General features: G+C 40.9%; 1 protein-coding gene across 2 annotated transcripts in view; it reads left to right on the top strand.

Moving 5' to 3' along the window:
* Positions 1-19,752, top strand: part of GABRB3 (gamma-aminobutyric acid type A receptor subunit beta3) — a gene marked incomplete at both ends in the record, with an annotated part of 198,192 nt that overhangs the window by 70,107 nt on the left and 108,333 nt on the right. The window contains 3 exons of one of the 2 annotated variants that reach the window (XM_083881827.1): positions 4,167-4,214; positions 11,311-11,402; positions 11,521-11,588. In XM_083881827.1, the coding sequence (XP_083737953.1) occupies positions 4,167-4,214; positions 11,311-11,402; positions 11,521-11,588 (208 nt within the window). Of the gene's footprint in view, positions 1-4,166; positions 4,215-11,078; positions 11,159-11,310; positions 11,403-11,520; positions 11,589-19,752 lie in introns of those variants that run through there. The other variant, XM_083881826.1, reaches the window with a different exon arrangement.

Raw genomic sequence — 19,752 nt, 5'->3', positions numbered from 1 at the left:
ATGGGGCATCCACAACTTGCCTCCACAACCTCTTCTAGTACCTCTGTCATAGTTTGATCTTTTTTCTAATATCTAATCTAGAGGGACTCCTGTTTAATTAGAATCCATTTGTCTTTGTCCGTTAACTACATCCTCTTGTAAAAAGTCCTTCTCCATCTTTCTTATGCATTCTCTTTAGGTACTGGAAGGTTGCAATTAGGTCATCCCAAAGCCTTCTCTTCTCCAGACTGAACAAACCAAATTTTCTCAGCCTTTCTTCATTGGAGAAGTGCTCCACCCCTCTGAAAATCTTGGTGCCCCTCTTCTGGACTTGCTCCAACAGGTCCATCTCCTTCCTGTTCTGGGGACCCCAGGGGTGGATGCACCACTGCGTGTGGGTTCTCACCTCATGCTGCTGCCCATGCTGCTTTTGATACAGCCCAGGACAGATTTGGCCTTCTGGGCTCCAAGTACACATTGCTGGGTCACGTCCAGCCTCTCATCCACCAGCACTGCTTTGTATTGAGGCCTTAGTACAGAAAGGATGATCCTTGTTTAAAATTCTACTTACATTTAGATAAAAGACTTCAGAAATTCCAGAAATAAAGTATTAGCAGCTTTTCTGTTTCTTTGCTGCCCACTTAACATTAGCAGAGATATTCTTCATGGAACTCCAACCTAAAGACATTTTGCTCTAATAAACCATAGGGCAATATGCTCAATGTACTGAAACACATCTTGCTTTCATTCCCATTAAATCACATGAATGGGATATATCTTAGGCAATTCTTAGGCAACCCAAAAGTTAGATGTCTTACTAGCTATGGGCTATATGTTCACAGTTATTAGGTACTTCTGGAAGGTGATTCATTTACACTATTTTAGTCTATTTCAGCCTCTAGAGTTTCTTTCAGTCTTTGGACTTGCTTTTGCTGTCCTCACTGATTTTTAAAGTAGTCCATGGTAACTGGCTCAGACTTACACATTTAATGTCTGATGCTTACATCAGCAAGGAGGAATCCCAACCAGAGGCATTCTGACTCATGGTATCATCCAGAAATTGTGTGGTCTTTAAAAAAACACACAGTGCTCTAAATCTGAAGTTCAGGGACGTCCTAACATTCCAGCATGGGTTGTTCCTAGAATGTTTTTCTGTATTATATTGAGTGGGCCTTCTGGAGAGCTGGAGAGAAAAAAAGGGGAAAATATAAACTACTATTTCTGTTACTTTAATAATCCTAAATGCAAAACATTGGCTCTTTCTAGCAACAAAAGCTCTACCAGCAGTCATACTGAAACCATATGCCCTCCATTTGATTTACCATCAACAACTGCCTGGCTGCACACAGAGCCTCTCTGCTTAATAGTGGCTCTAGGCAAGTGCATGCATAATATTCAAAGCAGTTTTGTTCTTTTATTAAAGTTGTGATAAGGAGGCAAAGCATTTTAATGGGAATAATCAATTATATAATGACATTCATATACAACAAAGTGCTTTTAATATAAGTACTTCTAATGTGCCACTTTTGTGACGGGGGAATTACTTTTTTAATACTTTCAGAAGTATGTCTTCTACTGGTGCCAGGCAGACAGAGCTGCACTAGGAGACTCCTGAACTCCATTTACTCCTCATTCACAAGAAAGCATTTTTCAATGCAGAGATTTTACCACTCTGCTGAATAAGAGAATTTCAACATTAAGATGTGTCTACATTTTTTTGCAAGAGAAGGAAAAAGTGGAGTGCATTATCAGTCTGAATAAAAGCTGATTGCGAAACTTCAACACTTAAAAGATTAAATTTGATTCTTTCCTGTTATGTTTGCCTGATAGTTTTTCTGATCTCCTTTTGCCATTATCCTCTCTCTACCAATAAGGAAGCTAAGTTAATTCTATCCCGCCACTGGCATTTTTTGATGATGGGTGTCAAAAGTTTTAAACACAGAGTGGCCACACATGACGTTTTGCCCAGTTCTGAAAATTTTCACAAATCTACTAATTAAAGAAAACTCTATTGTATTCAAATTGCTTTTTATCTCATGAGAATGGATCTATTTAGGCAATGAGATGGAAAGCAGATACTTATTCCATCTATACAGTAGATTTTCATTTAGAAGTGGTGCCCTCTTCCACCCATAGCTAATTTGCTGTAAGTCCCATGCCAGTGGTCATGGTTACAGGTTGAGCTGTGTCTGTCTCCAGGTGTCACTGGCTGTGTTTGGGAGCATAGTCCTACAGGAAGATGAAGGCTAAGCATGCTCCCTGACTCACTTTATCCAGCCTCTGCAAATGCAGTGGATGTTCCAGTACCTTGCAGCAAGTTGCAATGTGCATGTCAGAAAAGAGCCCAGCCATCTTCTTTTCTTAGCACGGACAATGTGGCTCTACCAATATGAGATCTCTAACTATAATCAGGAGATATATTTGGGTCAATGTTCAGGCTTCAGATGCTACTTCTCTGCTATTTGTCCCCTTCTCTCTCTTTGCTAAGCTCAAGAAATTACCCGATGGGAGTCACGGAGGAGCAGAGAGCTAAGAAGTGTGGAGAATAAATGAAACTGTACTTGAGACTCAAATCAATCAAACCCAAACAGAGCATGCCCAGGTGTGGTTGCAGGCATACAATACTATGATCTTTAAATCCAGAGCAATGTGGTTTGTGAATCTTGACGCTAGAACAATCAAAATAACATAAGATATTGTGAAATCTGGAGTAGGATTAATCTGAGGATTAGGCGTAGGTGTCTACACAAGACCTGGGTGTTCCCATTATGTCAACAGAGATCTAGTCAACTCAGTTAATGTAGCCTTTGTATAGAAAGCTGGGGATCCTTCTCTTGGGGGGAATCTGACCTGAGAGTTTCAGACCAATTCCCACACATAAGCATCTGAGCCACTGGAATTCTCCAGGCTGTCCCCCTGGAACTCTAACTCTCCAGTAGAGTGTGGGTGTCATGTAGGTCCTGTGTGGTAACTGGCAACTCCATGCAGTGCCTCAGGTACCTCAGGGTACCTTAAATGGACCAGATGTTAGCAGCCAAGTCGAGCCCAGCCCAGCATTACCCATTGTGTTTTAGGCAGCTGGTGATTTCAGGGAGATCCAAGACATGGGAGAGGCCCCACATCTCCTTACCCAATGCACAAGAGAGTTGAGCATTCAAAAACTCAGCTGTTAATATCCTTTAGCTGGTGCATATTTAATGTAAAAGGCATAACCACTCCAGGGACAGGGACCAAACCCAGCATCTAACTTTCCCATGTAAGTGGAGCTTAATGCATCCAAACTCAAGATCATTTACCCCATGCTTTTAGTTGCTTCTCTTTAACTTCTCTAAGCAGACAGGTAAAGTAATGCAAAGAGACATAAATCAGATTGTAAGATACAAATCAATACTTATTATGGAGTGCCTCTTAGATTCATCACGCCTTCTCAGAAACTACCTAGCTAAAACTTATATTTTATTGCTGATTCCAGCAAAGCCAACACATTTCAGACATTTCTTGCTCTTCCTCAAACCACTAGTGTTATTTCAGAAGAGCATCTTTTTTCCCCACATGTTAAGAAACAGTCCAATAAAATAAAACCCCCTCTTTTTTCTAGTTAAAGAATGCAAAGTGCATTCTGCAAATCCACATGGATTTCAATTGAAAAAGCTCAAAAATATAGACCAACTTTGAATTTTCAATATCTTTTTATACAAACCTCAATGTTTAATCATACCTAAAAGTATTCAAAATATCAGAGTTAAATTAGTTACTCACACTGAATACAGTGCATTAGACTTCAATGTATTTTTTTAGTTTTATGTATTTAAAAAAACGAGATAACCAAATTGGATAATGTTCATTTGGATCAATTGGAAAGCATTGCTGAAAATTATTCACGTAGCTCTATCAAAAACATATCTTTTCATTGGGATTTTCACAAAAGCAGTTACTATTTTTTTCTTTTTTCATTTCTTGGCAACAGAGTCATGGATCTATAATTAAAACCCACTTAGGCAATTTCCAAAGGATTATTACAATCTTGTCATGTGAGAGGTTGAACAATTCAATTTATACATTATTTTTCCCCGCATTTCTAGATTCTACAATGATGGTCTGAAAACATTTAGAGCCATAAACAAGGGGGGGGTTTTTGCAATGGACACAAGGCATACAACTAATATGCTCTTTTTCTTTCTTTTTAGGAATGCAGTTGAAGAAAACAAAAAATTATATGCAATTTATGACACGAGGTGAGTTACTGAAAGTACTTTAAGCATGTGATTATTATCTGTAATAGAATGCAAATCCTTCAAAATGTTAAGAATTATTATTAACTTTTTTTTTTCCTGAGCCACAAAGTAATCTTTAAGGCAAAATGAAAAATATTTTAACCCATTACACACAATTCTATATATACCTAATAATGATTTCTCTTTGAATATAGTGATTCCCCCTCTGTGTACACTGCATATGACAAAGAAATACAGTTACACAACCAGCTTAATTTACATGTTGTTTCACAGATGGAATATGGCCCACGATCCTATCCTGTGTATTATGAGCTTAACTGTGTCTGCTTCTGATGGCAGTGTTTAGGGAATGAGAGCAAAGGGCTAGGGGACACAGCCTTGGGAAAAGAGGATGCATTTAGAGAGATCAGCAGAGCACTGGGGTTTGGCTGTGGATGCAGCCTCTATAAACACACCTCTGCATGCTGAAGCCTTTCCTTTCCCCTCATCCTTCATGGACTGGCTCCTGTGAAGGGCACTCCTCAGCATAAGCAAAAGAGGATTTGTGTCCTTCTCAAAAAGCAGGACATGTATCAGATTTTCAGTTTATTCTACCCATAGCTTTTTCTTTGTTACCCTGGATTTTCACTTCCGCAATTGTGTCTAAAAAATTTCACTACACTTCATTCTCATTGCTTACCCTGTTTTATGTGGGAGTGTTTGCCCTTCTCTCCCCTTGGTGTTTTTTTCCTTGTCTTTCCTCTTTTCCTCTGTTAAAATTCAAAGGGACATTTTGATGATAATGCTAGGAACCAACATCTTGGTGTTTTAGCTAGTCCTAATAAAGATGCATCAGTTAGGATCCTGGCTTGATCTTCCTTTAAATATACATAATATTAAATATAAGCAATTCAAAGAACTCATGTTTGTCTTCTTCACTCTGTATAATCTCCTGCAAAAGGAGGTTTGGATCTTAACTTGGAATTCTGCCTGCTGCTATTAAAAAACTGCATAACCAATAATTATCAAAATAAGATTCATAAAGGTATTGATAAATATGAAATCATAAATACATGGACTATATCTTTCTGACATAGCCTTAAGAGAAAAAAGGCAACTGCTGCATACTGTCTTGTTAAGAATAATGTGCTCCTGACAAAGGGATTTAGATGAATCCACTCAAATAGAAAAGTAACAAAGAAGTCCTATATAAAATAGCACTTCCTCAACTGCAGTTAGAATAAAAAAAAAGTCATAACTCAGTTTCTTGTCTGTTTTTCTCAAAAGACTGTTTTCATCTGGACAGAGACTTAAAAGAATAGTATTTCTAATGCACCACAGGCTTCTCTAATGTATTTGTGTTATTTCAGCGCATAATCATTAATCTTTATGATGAAAAAATGTGAGTTATAAAGAGCCATGATTATTTCTTCCTCTGCCAAAGTGTCAATGGATTTTTATTTTGACATGTCTGACTCACTATGTTAATAATCCACTGGTTTTGCCGCATAAGGAACGGAATGTTGCAGGAATACTCTTAAATTCATTCAGATACTTCAATTTTTTGTTCTGTGTTCTTGAATATGAAGAAAAAAATACCCATCTAAAAATTAAACAGCTCTTAAAGACAATTTGGGTCAAGCCTCTTATTAAAGGCAAATTTTCCCCATTACTCATATGGATTAATAACTTATTCTTTATGTGGCCCACTGAAACATTCAGATCTCCACTACATCAGAACTGTTGACATAACACCATTAATATTTCTGTATAATTAAATGTAAACCAGCAAATTATGCAACCAAAGCAAATGGATTCATGCAATGCAGCTTTCAATCTATCTGACAGAAATGGGGACAATGAGTATAAACTCACTATCAGTTAAATAAACTGTTGAGTATCACCCAACAGCAGCAAATATTGCACAAAATTTCTGATAAATACATATAGTAAATAAACAGAATCCTTTTCTCCTCACGTAGTATGTCCAACAACCACTGTTCATTATCTGGACAGGTAAAACACAGTGCAAAAAACTGCCAAAGTGCAGAGTATTCCCTAAGCCCTAATGCTTGCCATCATCGGCCTGTCACTCTAAAGCTCTGCTTCTGCTGAGATACTGTAGGGCAGAAAATAAGAAAGTTGAGTTTTCTGAAGGAAATACTAATTTTCTATTGTATGGTATTTTGGCAAAAACTATCAACTTTTGATTTCATAAAGCGAAAAAAAGTCAAGTTTAGGGGGGAAAAAAAAAAAAAAAGGTTGAATTTTTTTTGTATATTTTTTCCCAGCCAGTTTTATTAATTACACCTTCTCAGCATGATAAACCAGCAGGCTATTAAAATTGCTCCAAGGCAGAGTAGGTAAGCAGCAGCATGGGTCTCAGCCTAGTAAGATTAATGTCCTGTGTTCCTCAGAATACAACATTTCAGATATAACAGCAATTCTTTCCACTTTATTTTAGTTTCAATGTCTCTCTCTTTTGTATCTCTGAATCCTTTGTGATTGCAGTTTGCTTCAGGATAAGACTGGCTCTTTGTCAAAATCAGTTAAATGACAGACAAGCCAGAAAGGAAAATGAAAAAGAAAATATTTGATAAGTGATTCTGACCACAGTCTGTAAGTGGAGTTAAGTTCATTTTGTCAGGTAAACCCCTAGTACCACTTTCCAGAACAGGAGTTCAGTGATGTATTGCATTCTTCTTCCCTGATTCCCAAGCCAGGCTTTCTCCTACATCTGGTGACTGATAGCGCTAGTACTGCAAATGCATCAGTTGTGAGCAGACCTCTCCTCTCCTCTAGCCTTCCTGTCATTGCCTCCTCTGCTGTATCTCCATTAATACTGACAGTGATGAAGGAAACTGGAATTTGTCCCAAAATTTTGAGTCGCTTCTCATTCCAATCCCACTGCCTTCAACCATTTCTGTCCTTTGGTAAGGGCTGAGTGTGCTCTGCTCCAGCTCCTTCTGAAATGAGATGATGGATGCATCTACATAGCATTTCAGTGGAGACCAGGACTGTGCTTGCAAAGTGAATCACTAGATCATTCCCATTTACTGTGCTGTTTCACATCTCAGAGTACATGAACACAACTCCTTTCAAACTAAGTTGAAAAATGCACCCCAGCAGCACATTGCTCTAACTGCTAATGAGCATTTAGTCTAGTGGACCAGATTTGGCCACTTCTCCTAATGGGATTAAAAAAAAAAAATAAATAAAAAAATAAAAATTAAACCCAAAACAACAAATGTGGCATGGATATCAGATCCTCAGCAACAGGAGTTTTCTCTGGAGACCAGCCTCTGTATCTGCAAACCCAGACTTAGTTGATGAATCCACTATAATCCAACTTCTCCCAAGGACTTCTTTCATGTGTAGGCTTGGCAGTTGTATTCTTCTACACTTATTTTGCATTGGAGCAAAGATAGTCCTTTTGCTTCATCACATATAATGCTTGCCTTTGCAGTTTAGACTTATCCATTGTTGAAGTGGCCTTTACAACAATTGGCAATGCTGAAAAAGTAAAGAATACATGCTGTGTTTACCTCATTGAACAAAATTTGATCAGGAGCATAGATCTTAACTGTCCAGTGGCCCAGAGGCTGGAACATTCACCAAGGTTGTATAAAATGTGATGAATTTTAGTCCCTGAACTACAATGTTCAAAGTCTCATATTTTACAGGGATAGTTTTACTGGGACAGAAAGACTGTACATTGGGAAAAGAGCAAGGAGTGAGAATGAACAATGATGAAGGCACCTAAAAGCAGGAGAGAATTGGGCTTTGTTCCTTATACCACTGAAAATTGTTTTCTTTTATCCAGTAATTAATTCATGAATCACTGGATTATTTATGAAATAACAGTACTTCCTAGGCAACAGCCAAACCACTAGGCCACAGAGTTATTTTAACTCCTTCCCTCTCCCTTTATGAACTATTTGCTCAAAAGTGGAACATTTCAAAAAACAAAAGTTTACCCTGAGATCCTGGATCCTTGGGGTTATCTCTGGAGATACTTCCTTGGGATTTTCTTGGATGGACAATCTACAGGTTGTGACTGGATGCTTTGTTTTGTTTTAGCGAATAGAGGTGCTCAGACTCCTTCCAGCCATGCCTTGAAATAACCTGCTTGCCTTTTGGAAGATGTTTGGGAGCCTAATTCCAGAAGCAAAGTCATGATGTTGAATTCTGGGGCAGGACAATGAGTCTATTTCTGTGCCCATTTTTTTCTTATTGGCCCCATGAAATAGCTTCCCAAAAATCCTGCCTCACAGCAGAAAAGACACTCAAACCACTACACTAAGTTTGGCAAACATGAAACCATCAGACTGGGCTTCCACTATTTCCTCGAATACTGTGCCCAGTGCAGGTCTTTGCTGGGTCTCACCTGCATTCCACGTTCCACTGCCACAGAAGCTTAGTTATGAGCCTTTCCTGCAGACAAACCCCACAGTGCTATTTTCACTGCAAATGCCATGTGACAGAGAAGTCGAGATGATTTTTACCTTTCATGAAATTCATTGATTTTTTTATACTTTTTAACATCTTTCAGTTACTGCTAAGCCTAATCGAACCCAGAGTCCCAAGGAACAAATGCTCCATAACCCACTAAACACTTCCTTGTTCCATCAGCTCCAGCCTAGATTATCTTTATGCTGTTCCCAAGTAAATGGTTGCTGTGTAAGATCAAGAAGACAAATACTTAAATGAAGTGTGATAAAATATGACAGACTCTACAGCACTGTTGATTCATTCCTACCTCAGATGTGTTTCCAAAGTATAAGGACAGCACATTAATCAGAAATAGTGCTCTCTAACTTTTTTTATTTCTGTTATAAAACAGACAATCTATTTAAGAAAAGTTATTAGTGTTTAAATGTGCTTTTAAACCATGTTAAGCTCTTCATAAGAAATATTTTCTTTGGCGTTAGTACCTTATTTCAGAATTTAGGGGGGCAGAACTGAATTAGTACCCTTCCCTAGATTCATTCCCTCTGAAGTTTTTGAAAGAACTGGTCTTCAATACTGCCCATCTATAGCATTAAAAAAACATCAGGACCCAGGGCCTTAAAATTACTTACATAGTTACTTATTATTTGACTTTTTGTTTTTGAGCTCTTGAGTCATATATGCTTCATGCCACAATTCTCAAGCTTTCATCATAAGCCTAATAAGGTTTTTAAATAAAAACTAAGATTTTCACTTACTTTTTAATCATAGTAATTATGGTGCTATTAAAAATCCAAAAATTAACATGAAGTCCAAATATTGACATGAAATCACAATATTTGGCAAAACTCAGTTTCTCTTACTCTTAAATTTTTCTGCATTGCCTATAGAGCTTAATACTGTTTTTAAAACTCTGAGTTTAAGGAACTGAATATGTTCCTTCTTTTATTTGGATCTTTATTACTAAATGCAACAGCAACAAGATCAGGACAATGGATTGCACTTGTCTTTCTTTTCAATAATTTATTAAGGACAGAGGAAAAGTCATCCGTGTTTTCTCACCTGTACATAACATCACGGCATTACTCAATACCCATCCTTTTCATAGCAGTTTCTGTAAGGGAAGAGAATGTGTGGAAGGAAAAACAGGTGTTAAAACAAAAAGTGCAGAGGAAAAACAAAGCTTTTCTCCCTTGGCTACTGAAATGTTGTGCTTTGTCATGGACCAATGGCCACTGATTGCCAGAATGTAACCAGAATCAGAAGCTGGCCAAGGGCGTGTTTGTATATTCACAGGGCACGGTGAAGAGCTCTGGCACTGAGGAGCTGCCTCTGCAACCAAAACCAATATACCTAAGTCAACATTCTTCGGTTTCCATGCCAATAAGTCCTGCTGAAAGGACTAATTAAAATGGAAAAAGATTTAAAATAATAACAAATGTGCTATCTTCACCCACCCAATATTTTATACAAAGTTGAGAGCAGTCTGGCCCTACATCTCCGGTACTCAGTGCTATTTCCCTTCATTCCTGTCCTGTATGACAAGCCTGGCTACACACGTTTTGAACCCAGCAGAGCTTCTGCCTGGCAAAGCATGTCCATCTCGGCCAGTGCAGCTGGCACCCCCGCAGGCCCGGCTGAAGGGAGCCTCAGGCCCGGCACCTGTACATGCACACCACATCCCTGGGCCGTGTCACAACAGCCTCGGGCCCTGGCAGGGGAAGGCAGAGCTCCCAGTCCAGCTCCTTCTCCCGCCCCAGCGGCTCACCCCGGGCATCGCTCCCAGGATGCGCCGCAGGGCAGGTGGGCACAGCTCCCCAAAGAGAGCGGCGGCCGAGGGCAGGGGCGGGCAGTCGGGCAGCCCCCTCTCAGCCGGCTCCAGGGGGGACCCTGCGGGCTGCCCTAGCCCCGTAGTGCCGCTCCTATCCCGGGGAGACCCCGCGGGGCTGGGGGCGCCCATCGCCGCCTCCGGGGCCGTGCAGGGGTCGGGCGTGTCCCGAGGCGGTGCCCAAGGAGCCGCCGCCCCCCGCTGCCGGCCCGGCCCCGCCAGCCCCGCTGCCCCGGCGCCCCAGCTCGGGCTCTCCGCCCGGAGGGACGGCGGCGCCCTCCCTCCCTCCGTCCCCTCCCCTCCCCTCCCGGCTGGCGGGAAGGCGGCGGGGCGGGCGGAGGGAGGCGGCTGGCCGGGCTCCGGCGGAGGGCAGCTTCCCCCGGGGCTCGGCGGCGTCCGGCCGCGGGGCGAGCAGCCGGGTGCGCGGGCGGCTCCCGCGGGCCGGGCGGTGCTGCCGGGGCAGGGGGTGGGGGATTTGTTTTGGGGGGGAGGGCGAGGTGGGGGGAGAACGGGGACCGTCGCCTCCGCCTCCTCCTCAGCGGCAGCCGGGGCAGCCGGATCGCGGCGGCGGCTGCTGCTGCTGCGCGAAGGGAGCGCGGAGCGGAGGGATGTGGGGCTTTGGGGGAGGCAGGATCTTCGGGATCTTCTCTGCTCCCGTCCTGGTGGCCGTGGTCTGCTGCGCCCAGAGGTAGGAGCCGGCGTGCCCCGGCGGCGGCGCGGGATGCGTTTCTCCCGGGGAAGGAGCCGATGCGCTCCCCGCCCGCCCCCTCCCGCCCCGGGCCCCCCGCGCCCCCGCTGCCGCCTCCCGCGCCCGACACCCCCGTCTCCTTCTCCCCACAGTGTGAACGATCCCGGCAACATGTCCTTCGTGAAAGAAACTGTGGATAAATTGTTGAAGGGCTACGACATCCGCCTCCGGCCGGATTTCGGAGGTGAGTCGCCCTGCCCGGGCTGGCCGCCCGGCGGTCCCCCCCGCCTCCCCCGCCGCTGTCCCCGGTGCTGCCGCCGCTCCCGCCCGCCGGCTAAAGCAAAGCTCTGCTCTGCTCGCAGGTCCGCCCGTCTGCGTGGGGATGAACATCGACATCGCCAGCATCGACATGGTTTCCGAAGTCAACATGGTGAGTAGCGGGCGAGCCCAGCCGGCGCCGGGGCTGTTCCCCTCTCTCCCATCTCCCCAAGTCGCTGCTGTCTCGGCGGGCGGCGGCGGGGCTGCGCGGCGCTCCGAGCGCTGCCCTCTTCCCTTCAAAACTTTATTTCCCCGGAGACGCGCTTTCCTCCTTCCCCTCTTTTCCCCCTATCACTGCCGGCGGCCGTCTCCGCGAGTGTGCCGGGCCGCCGCTTGGCGCCCCCCGCCTTCTCCTCCCCGTGTCCCCCCGGGCGGCCGCAGCTCCCCGGGGCTCCGCCGGCACCTGCCCGGCCTCGCAGCCCGCGGGATCCGGGCCGGGCTGGCGGGGCCGGGGATGGAGGGCCGCGCCTGGCGGCATCTCCCTGCTCCTTGCGCCGCTCAGGGCAAAAAAGCCGAACAGCCCAGCTTGTCTGTGGGTGAACTCTGACATGTGCAAGTGCTTTAAGGCTTGTTGAGCGCCCGGAGCCGGCGCGGTTGTGAATGGACTTGGGAGGAATAGTGGTCTAGTCTTGTCTCAGAAAGTGATACTGTGCGGGGATGTTGTGTTCACTGATGGACAGCTTAGTGCTTTTCTGCATTTTGGTCGTCTCGTCTGTATACGTTGATGATTCGAGGTTAGAAGCTACAATTTCTGTTGCTTGTCCTAATCCTAAATTTGAGGTAGATTTTTCATGTTCCTGAGCAAGTTACTCCTCTCTGTGTCTCAGTTTTTTTCCTTGCATTCTTCCTTTTGTAAACCTGATGTAGAACGACCAGTCACTGCAATGCTGTAGTTACATTTATGGCATTAAAAATAATATGTATGCATTTGAAAGCTGAGCTCTTTTATAGTACATATGACGCTAAGACTGCACTACCTCCCTTCAATGCACTGTTGCGGTGTTACAAGCTGGTGTATCTTGGCTTGATACGTGATCCCAGTATTTTCATTAATCCTGCCACTACTTTCATCCCCTCTGCCTGAAATTCTGAGAGAGAAACTTTTGCTCTACTTCTCATCTTCTAAAAAATGTTTTTGACAGAGATACAGTTACCTGTTTGCAGTTAAAAGTGTCACCACTGCCAGCTTTCTACTCATTCAGGAGGGGAAAAAATGTGATAGTTCTTACAAGAGTTTGTCTTGGGCTTCATGTAGATTCGGGCAACTGCAGAGACACCTCATGTATTTGACAGGCTTTTCTGTACCTGTAGGGTTGCTTCTCAAGTTAAAAGAATGGAAGCTGAATGAAAGCTTCTCTGTGAAGAGTAATTGAAAAGTCTGACTTCACTATCCCCACTGCCACCTTCCCCACCTCTGGATATGTTCCAGTCTTAGGGAAGCATTACATGACTCATTAAATTAATATATAACGCTGTGTATGTGAAGTGCCAGGGAGGCAATAAATATCAAAGAAAGGCATACTGAGATTGGAAAGAAAATGAGGGGATGTATGCTGCTTTTTGTGCTTTTTTTTTTTTTTTTCCTTGCTGCAGGAAAGCCTGTTAGACTTAAATAACTTGTCCAACTCACTGTAGCAGGAGTATAAGGAAAAGTAAGTAATTACACTGCTTCTTATGCTAGGCTGGGTAATCAGATGCTCAGTGATATAGGAGCTCCTCAAGAAGATGGTCAGTGTATCCTCAGACAGTGTGTTTGAGTTTAGCTGTCCCAGGAGTTGGTGCCCACTCTCACCCATGAGATTTGCCAGAGCAGCTGCAGAGAAGTGTTTTTTTCTGTGCCCTCTCATGGAGCGATGCTGAAAAACATCAATACAGATCTTGCAATGGGAACAAATAATGTGTTTCTGAAGAAAGCTGCTAAAGTACTTTTATTATAAAAGCTGTACTAGTTTGCTTCAGGAAAAATGAGCAGAAAGGGCTTCTGATTGGTGAACACCTTACTACAACCAGAATTTCAGCAGAGCTTGTCTCACCTGCCTGGAAAAGAAGTCATCTTTGACTAAACACAGCTATATTCATTTACTACCTGAGTTGGTTACTTCTGCTTGTTTTAAATAACTTTTTACTGGTCTGCAAGGATTCTTCAGTACATATCAATGAACAGTGAATAAGGATGGAGAGAAGGAGCTTTTCAAGATTACTGAAGTATTTATTCTAAGTAGTAATTTGGATGGGGAGAAAAAAAGACCTGAGGCATAGCTGTTGAACTTCATGCTAGTTCCCAACTAAACTTTTAAACTTTGACATATTCTTTCATTTATTACAAACAGATATTGTGAGTGCTGACCTTTTTAGCCTCATTAACTATTGAAATGTGTTACAAGAATTTCTCTGTGTAAACTGTGGTAGTGTGGACATTAATTCCTTTGATTTAAATCTAGACATTGGTGTAACCTGTTATAAATTAGCTTGTTAAAATTCATCTCTGTATTAAAAATAAAATAACCAGAGATTTACCATTCTTCAATTTTATGGACATAAATAAAATGTTATTACAATAAGTTTTATTATACTACTTTCTAGGCAGCCTGTAATCTAGTTTTCAGTGACATGATGACAATTCTTTGTAAGAAGAATTACAGCTTATATCATGCTCTTTTCTATTCATAATCAAACTGTAGGTTTATATGTAATATATTTCTCTATGAATCTTTATTTACTAGCTATTTGTTAAGCTTTCCAGAATTTTAAAAATTTATTTGTGTGGTTTTAGTCTTTTTGTTGAAAATCACTAAGAGTCCTTCACCTTATACATCCAGGCTACCAGTAGATATTTTTTAGAGTAAAGTTACTGATAGCCATTTATGTCTTCCTTGGATTACATGAAACAATTAACATTTTTCTTTATTTTTGATGCTGAAATGCTAAGCTGGATTGGGAGGACAGATGCAAGTATCAAGATTGCAGACCATCAACTTCTTTTACTGAAAAGTCATATTTACAAGCAGTGTTGTTGATTTCACAACATCTTGGAAATATTAAGTAACTTTATTGAAATTGTAAACATGTATGGTATAAAAATCACATGACTTGATATTTATACTCAAGTTATGTATATATGGTAGCAAGGGGGAATTACTGAAGTTTCATATAAGAAGTGCATTGCTTAGGGAAGGGCTGCTGTCTGTTAATTACCTGCACATATATCTATATCTACATCTATATCTATATCTATATCTATATCTATATCTATATCATGTCAGTGTGCTTTACTCCCCTGCTTAACCTGTACATTCTTTCCCACAATTATTTGCCTATTTCAAAAATGATGTGTGTAACTGGATACTTAAGCACCTACCTATTTTTGTGCCTACTGCCAATAATTGCATTTAAAGCTGCTATAAATTGTACAGAAATATAAATCTCCAAACAAAATACTGATCAATAATAACAACAGATGTATTATTGAGAATATGCTGTAAGTCATCTTAAAAATGAAGAGTATGGAAGATTACTATTGTTAGATTTCAATAATTCAGCTGTAAATTTTATCATTTTTCATGATTCAGGTTGATTGTGTTTTGTTCTTACTGTGTTTTTAGGTGTTTTGCTCACATGACATGCATTGAAAAAGAAATAGTTCATGTGCTTTTGCTAGTCTGTCAGCCTATTTCCAATCAGACAGTGTCCACAATTTGCAATTTTTTTAAGAGTCTTTATTCTTCTTCAGTGTTTGGTCTGTGAATCAAATGCATTAGTTCCAGGCATTCAATTTTCAAGCACCCAAACACTTCTGTATCTTAGGAAGTTAAATAACCAGTGCATTGAATCTCCAAATAACCCCCTCTTTAAAGTTATTATAGCTGGAAGACTGAAGTACTGTGCTTTCATTTTACTATAATTTTAGAATGTGTTTCATAGTTTATGGGAAGTAATGCTATAAAGTGGATGGAAAAAACAAGGAGATTAGTTCTATCTCTTTCTTCTTAGAGATAATGTTTTGCAGAGACCAAGAAACATGCTACTGCTCTCAGAAGTGCTGTCTGCATTGTCTTTTTTATACAGTGGACTTCAGAGTTGTACATCTAGGGTTTCTCAAAGGCTCTAATTTTGATAAAATTAAACCAGCAAAACCCAGGAGGCATCATTTGCTGTATAGTTGTCCTGCTGTTTTGAGAATACTGTAGTCAGAAAATTAGTTTGACATAAAGTCAGACCTTAAAACAGATGAGTCGTTGTTTCTGAAGAAGATGTCATCTATTCTATGCTGTCATTCGAAAAAAGATGTAATCTCTTCTATGCTAACACTGTAATTTTTATTTTTATGCATGTGCCTTTATAAAACTGCAAGTATGCGTATGGATTTCATTGGGTGCACGCTGATTTTCAAAGCAATTTTAACATCTTTCTGACAAACTGTTTTAGTTGCTGCCCTAAGGTCAACTGAAGTTACTACTCATTGAGACTAAATAGTGTCTATTTTCCTTGACAGGGATACACAAATAATTATTTTCAGGTGAATTAATTCATACTTCACCTGAAGTACTGAGGGTGCAGAATGTAATGCTTCTGTTAATGAAATTTGACACGTCTTACTTTAGATGATAAAAAATGTGGTGGATTCTGTTTATGTAAATTGAGATTTATAGCATTAGATGTCAAGATGAGCGCTGGATTGCCAAACTCTACAAGTGCAGTTAATGGAGATGTAGAACAGAATGTGGATGCTTGGGAAAAGGTGCCTACTGTCATTTTGGTTTCACAGTATACTTGCCCTCCCATTTCCAGTTCAGGTTGATGCAGATCTCCTGCAAATCCTCTGCTATGCCACTGTGCCCAGGTTTTAGACACAACACCAACTCCTGAAATTTAAACAACTGACTCTTGTTCTGGTCAATACAGGTGATGCAATCAAGAGAGCTTAAAATAAAAAAGGCAGTGTAATAGTGCTTCTTAGATATTTTAGGTGCCTCAAGGTATTTTGTTTGGACTCCAGCTACCTCTCTAGAACTTAAGTGAACGTTCATAGATCATATGCTCTACCTGCTAGCCCTATGCAGGGGTCCTGCTTAATCCAGGCATCCAAAATGGCACCAGACATCTTTGCTTAGGTAAGTGAATTGTTCCTTAGCTGTACAGCCAAAGCCTCTAGAATCAGAGGAAGGAGACAGTAATTTGCAACAGATATCTTAGATGTCTATGTGGTTGTTACTTTTAAAATGGAAGGATTCGTATTTCTGGGAGTTGTTCTTGTTTCCTGAATGACTTTGAAGGGAGCCAAGGCAACTTGGTTAAATTTCAAGTACACACACTGAAATGTAACCTGTGTTTCCTACCATAAATGTAGCTTATATTTCCTGCCATAAACAGATATTTCCTAAGTATTTTGCAGATAGAATCTTGATATTATCTCCTGCAGGAAATCATAACCAAGTTTTGACATACTTTGCTTTGAATATTCAGATGGAGAATTTAGAGGAGCAGTTCTGATATGTTGGTTACACAATCGTATTGCAAAAACAAGTTTTCTAGCAAGGAGAAGATTCATGTGGTCAGTGCTTATTACTAGTTCACAAATCACAGGAGTATAGAAAGAATATGCAACTTTATAATCTGATTTTGCTTTTATATATTTTAGAATTTAATGTATTTAGGGAGAACAATAGATCATACTGTGGCAGAAAGACCACATACATAATTTTGCATATATGTGTGTATATATTTCATACATACATGCATACATACATACATGTATTTGATAGATAATACAGGGGGGAAAAAAGGAGCAAGAAAAAAGTAGTGCCCAAGCAGGGAAGCGTTTCCTGAGGCCAGCACAGCCCTGCGAAGAGTGTTGTCACTGTGCTGGTGATGAGCCCGCATCCATCCACTACAAGAGGGGCACAGCAACAGGCACTGATCCTGGAGGATAGTTAGTCTATCTTACAGGTTACCTGCTCTCTAGTTACCAGCTGGCCACAAGATCATCCATCCTCTACCTTGTCTCCATCTGTTTTTGTTCCTCAGGACAGTACCCATGAATTCCCCCAGCCTCAATCTCTCTCCCTCTCTCTCTCTCTCTCTCTCTCTCTCTCTCCCCCCCGCCCCATCTCTATCATGTTTAACAGCTCTTACTGACAGAGAGAGAGAGAAAGAAGTGCTTGTAGCAGGCAGTGGGATAGGGAAATGACTCCTGTTTGTCCAGGGGAATTGATGACAGGCTTCTGCTTATCTGCAGTGGAAAGCAGCTTCTCTGAAGGGGAAGGAATACTTGCTTATGCAGACATAGGGAGATAGTTAATGTGGCTGGGAGGTGCCAATAGACTATTTAAAAGCCAACTCCAGCTGCCAGCATTGAATCATCCAGACTTGGATGATGAAATAGATATGATCTGTGATGACATCAATCTGGAATAATTGCAAGTATTCCATGGACAAAAAGGGATTCGAAATTATGTTTACAAACTAGAGGAATAGCCGAAATAAAAAGGAGCAAGGATAAAGTGCTGCATTATATAAGGAACAATGAATCCATTATTTAAAATGATAAAGATTTGGCTAAGCAGTAAGAAACTAAAAAAAGGTCTTACTGGACCAGAATCTAAAGCAAGTGAAAAAGTCACAGGTGCAGTATAATTGAAAAAAGACATATCTTACTTTGGGGTACATAAATAGAAGTTTCATTCACAAGACACAGGGTTTGCTTTGTCATTAGTTAAGCCTGAGCAAGAATGCTGTGTCCAGTGTTTCTTCACTGGCTTTCAGAGAGATGGAAAGAAACAGGAGGTGTGATTAAAATAATTACGAAACAGGGTATATGCAGTGACATTGAAGTAAATGGGTTGGTTTAACACTGAAAAATAGGATGGGGAGAAGAAATAAAAATTCCCAATAAATAGGATGCTGGTGGTGAGAGAATGATAATCAGTTGCTCTTTAGAACCAACTGAATTAAGACCTGAAGAAATTAAGGAAATTAGGGAATTGATTTCAAATTGGTTTTCATCTAGCTACGTTTTTTGTAGCATCACCTTTTTTTCAGGTTTTCAAGAAGGGATTAGATAAATGCCTCTTCCAGTGGTGTTGCTCTTGCCTTTTGAGAGGCTGGGGTAGCTGATGCTTTGAGGTGTTCTCCAGAACTCTTTTTTCTGTGAATCTCTGCTCTGATTTAATTATTATTTCTGTCACCACTCACAAGTGTGTCTTGGTGTGGTTTCAAATGCTCCTGCTGGTATCATGCTGATGTCTCAGAGGATGAGAAGTTTCCCACAGGACATTTGTAATAAATGCCAGTGTCATAAGTATATGCCTTGCCAGCTGAGATATCATTAGTCACCAACATCGTATATAAATCTTTATTGTGTTCTCAGTACTTTGCATCAATTGCACCAGGTGTCACATGTATGTTCTTTCAAATATACATAGCAGTCACTGAAAAAAGTTACAAGGTCAGGACTTCTGTGCATGTAATCATTATATATTCTTACTGCTGCTGAAAGACTTTTATCATGCCTAGGTAATGAAGAAGTGCACTAATTTAAGTTAAGAGGAGTGGAAAATTGCCAGAAACTTTATGAATTTTTACCTACACTATGCCTAGCAATTTTTTTCATTCTCTTAAAGACAGAAAGAAAAAGAGATAAATGAAAGAGGGATATTTATATGAAGATCTTTATTAGTGCACTGAATTTTTATTCAGATAATTTAATGTCTGTAGTGATACAGAAAGCTTAGCAATTTGATAAAGGCATGGCAGGCAATGTCATGCTTGGCAGAAGATGACAGATAAACATAGAAACTTCCATGACACGTCTGCCAGAATGGTCCACAGAGCCAAATGTCCTGACTCTTCTACTTGCTGGTGGTGGATGCTTGGGGAGGAAACCAATAAACACATGTTACTACTTCTGTAGGTTACTTTTACAGTCTCCAGTGATTTGTAACTTGAGGAGAGTACCTTTTGTTTAGGTGTCACCAAAGCATTGGGATGATTTAGTAACAATTCACTTTTCCCCACAGTTTTCCTTTTAATAAAGATATGATTATATAAAGAATTTAAACTTGGGTAGTATCAAGTGCAATCCATCAATACTGAAGGATAATAAAAACTTTCAGTGGAGCAGGTTGTGTAATATTTAGCTACCATTAGGGGTTTTAGCTTATCCAGGACACACTTTCTTTTTTTCTCTCCTGTGACATGGAGTCATAAAAAACAGCTGGAACAAGAATAATTTCAAAGCGACAGTTTATTTAATATTTGTAATTGAATGTCATAGTTCC

Source organism: Zosterops lateralis (assembly GCF_965231275.1).
Source record: "Zosterops lateralis genome assembly, chromosome: 2".
NCBI classification, from domain to species: Eukaryota; Metazoa; Chordata; class Aves; order Passeriformes; family Zosteropidae; genus Zosterops; species Zosterops lateralis.
The sequence above is the reverse complement of the archived record's forward strand: the minus strand, read 5'-3'. Positions and strand labels throughout refer to the sequence as shown.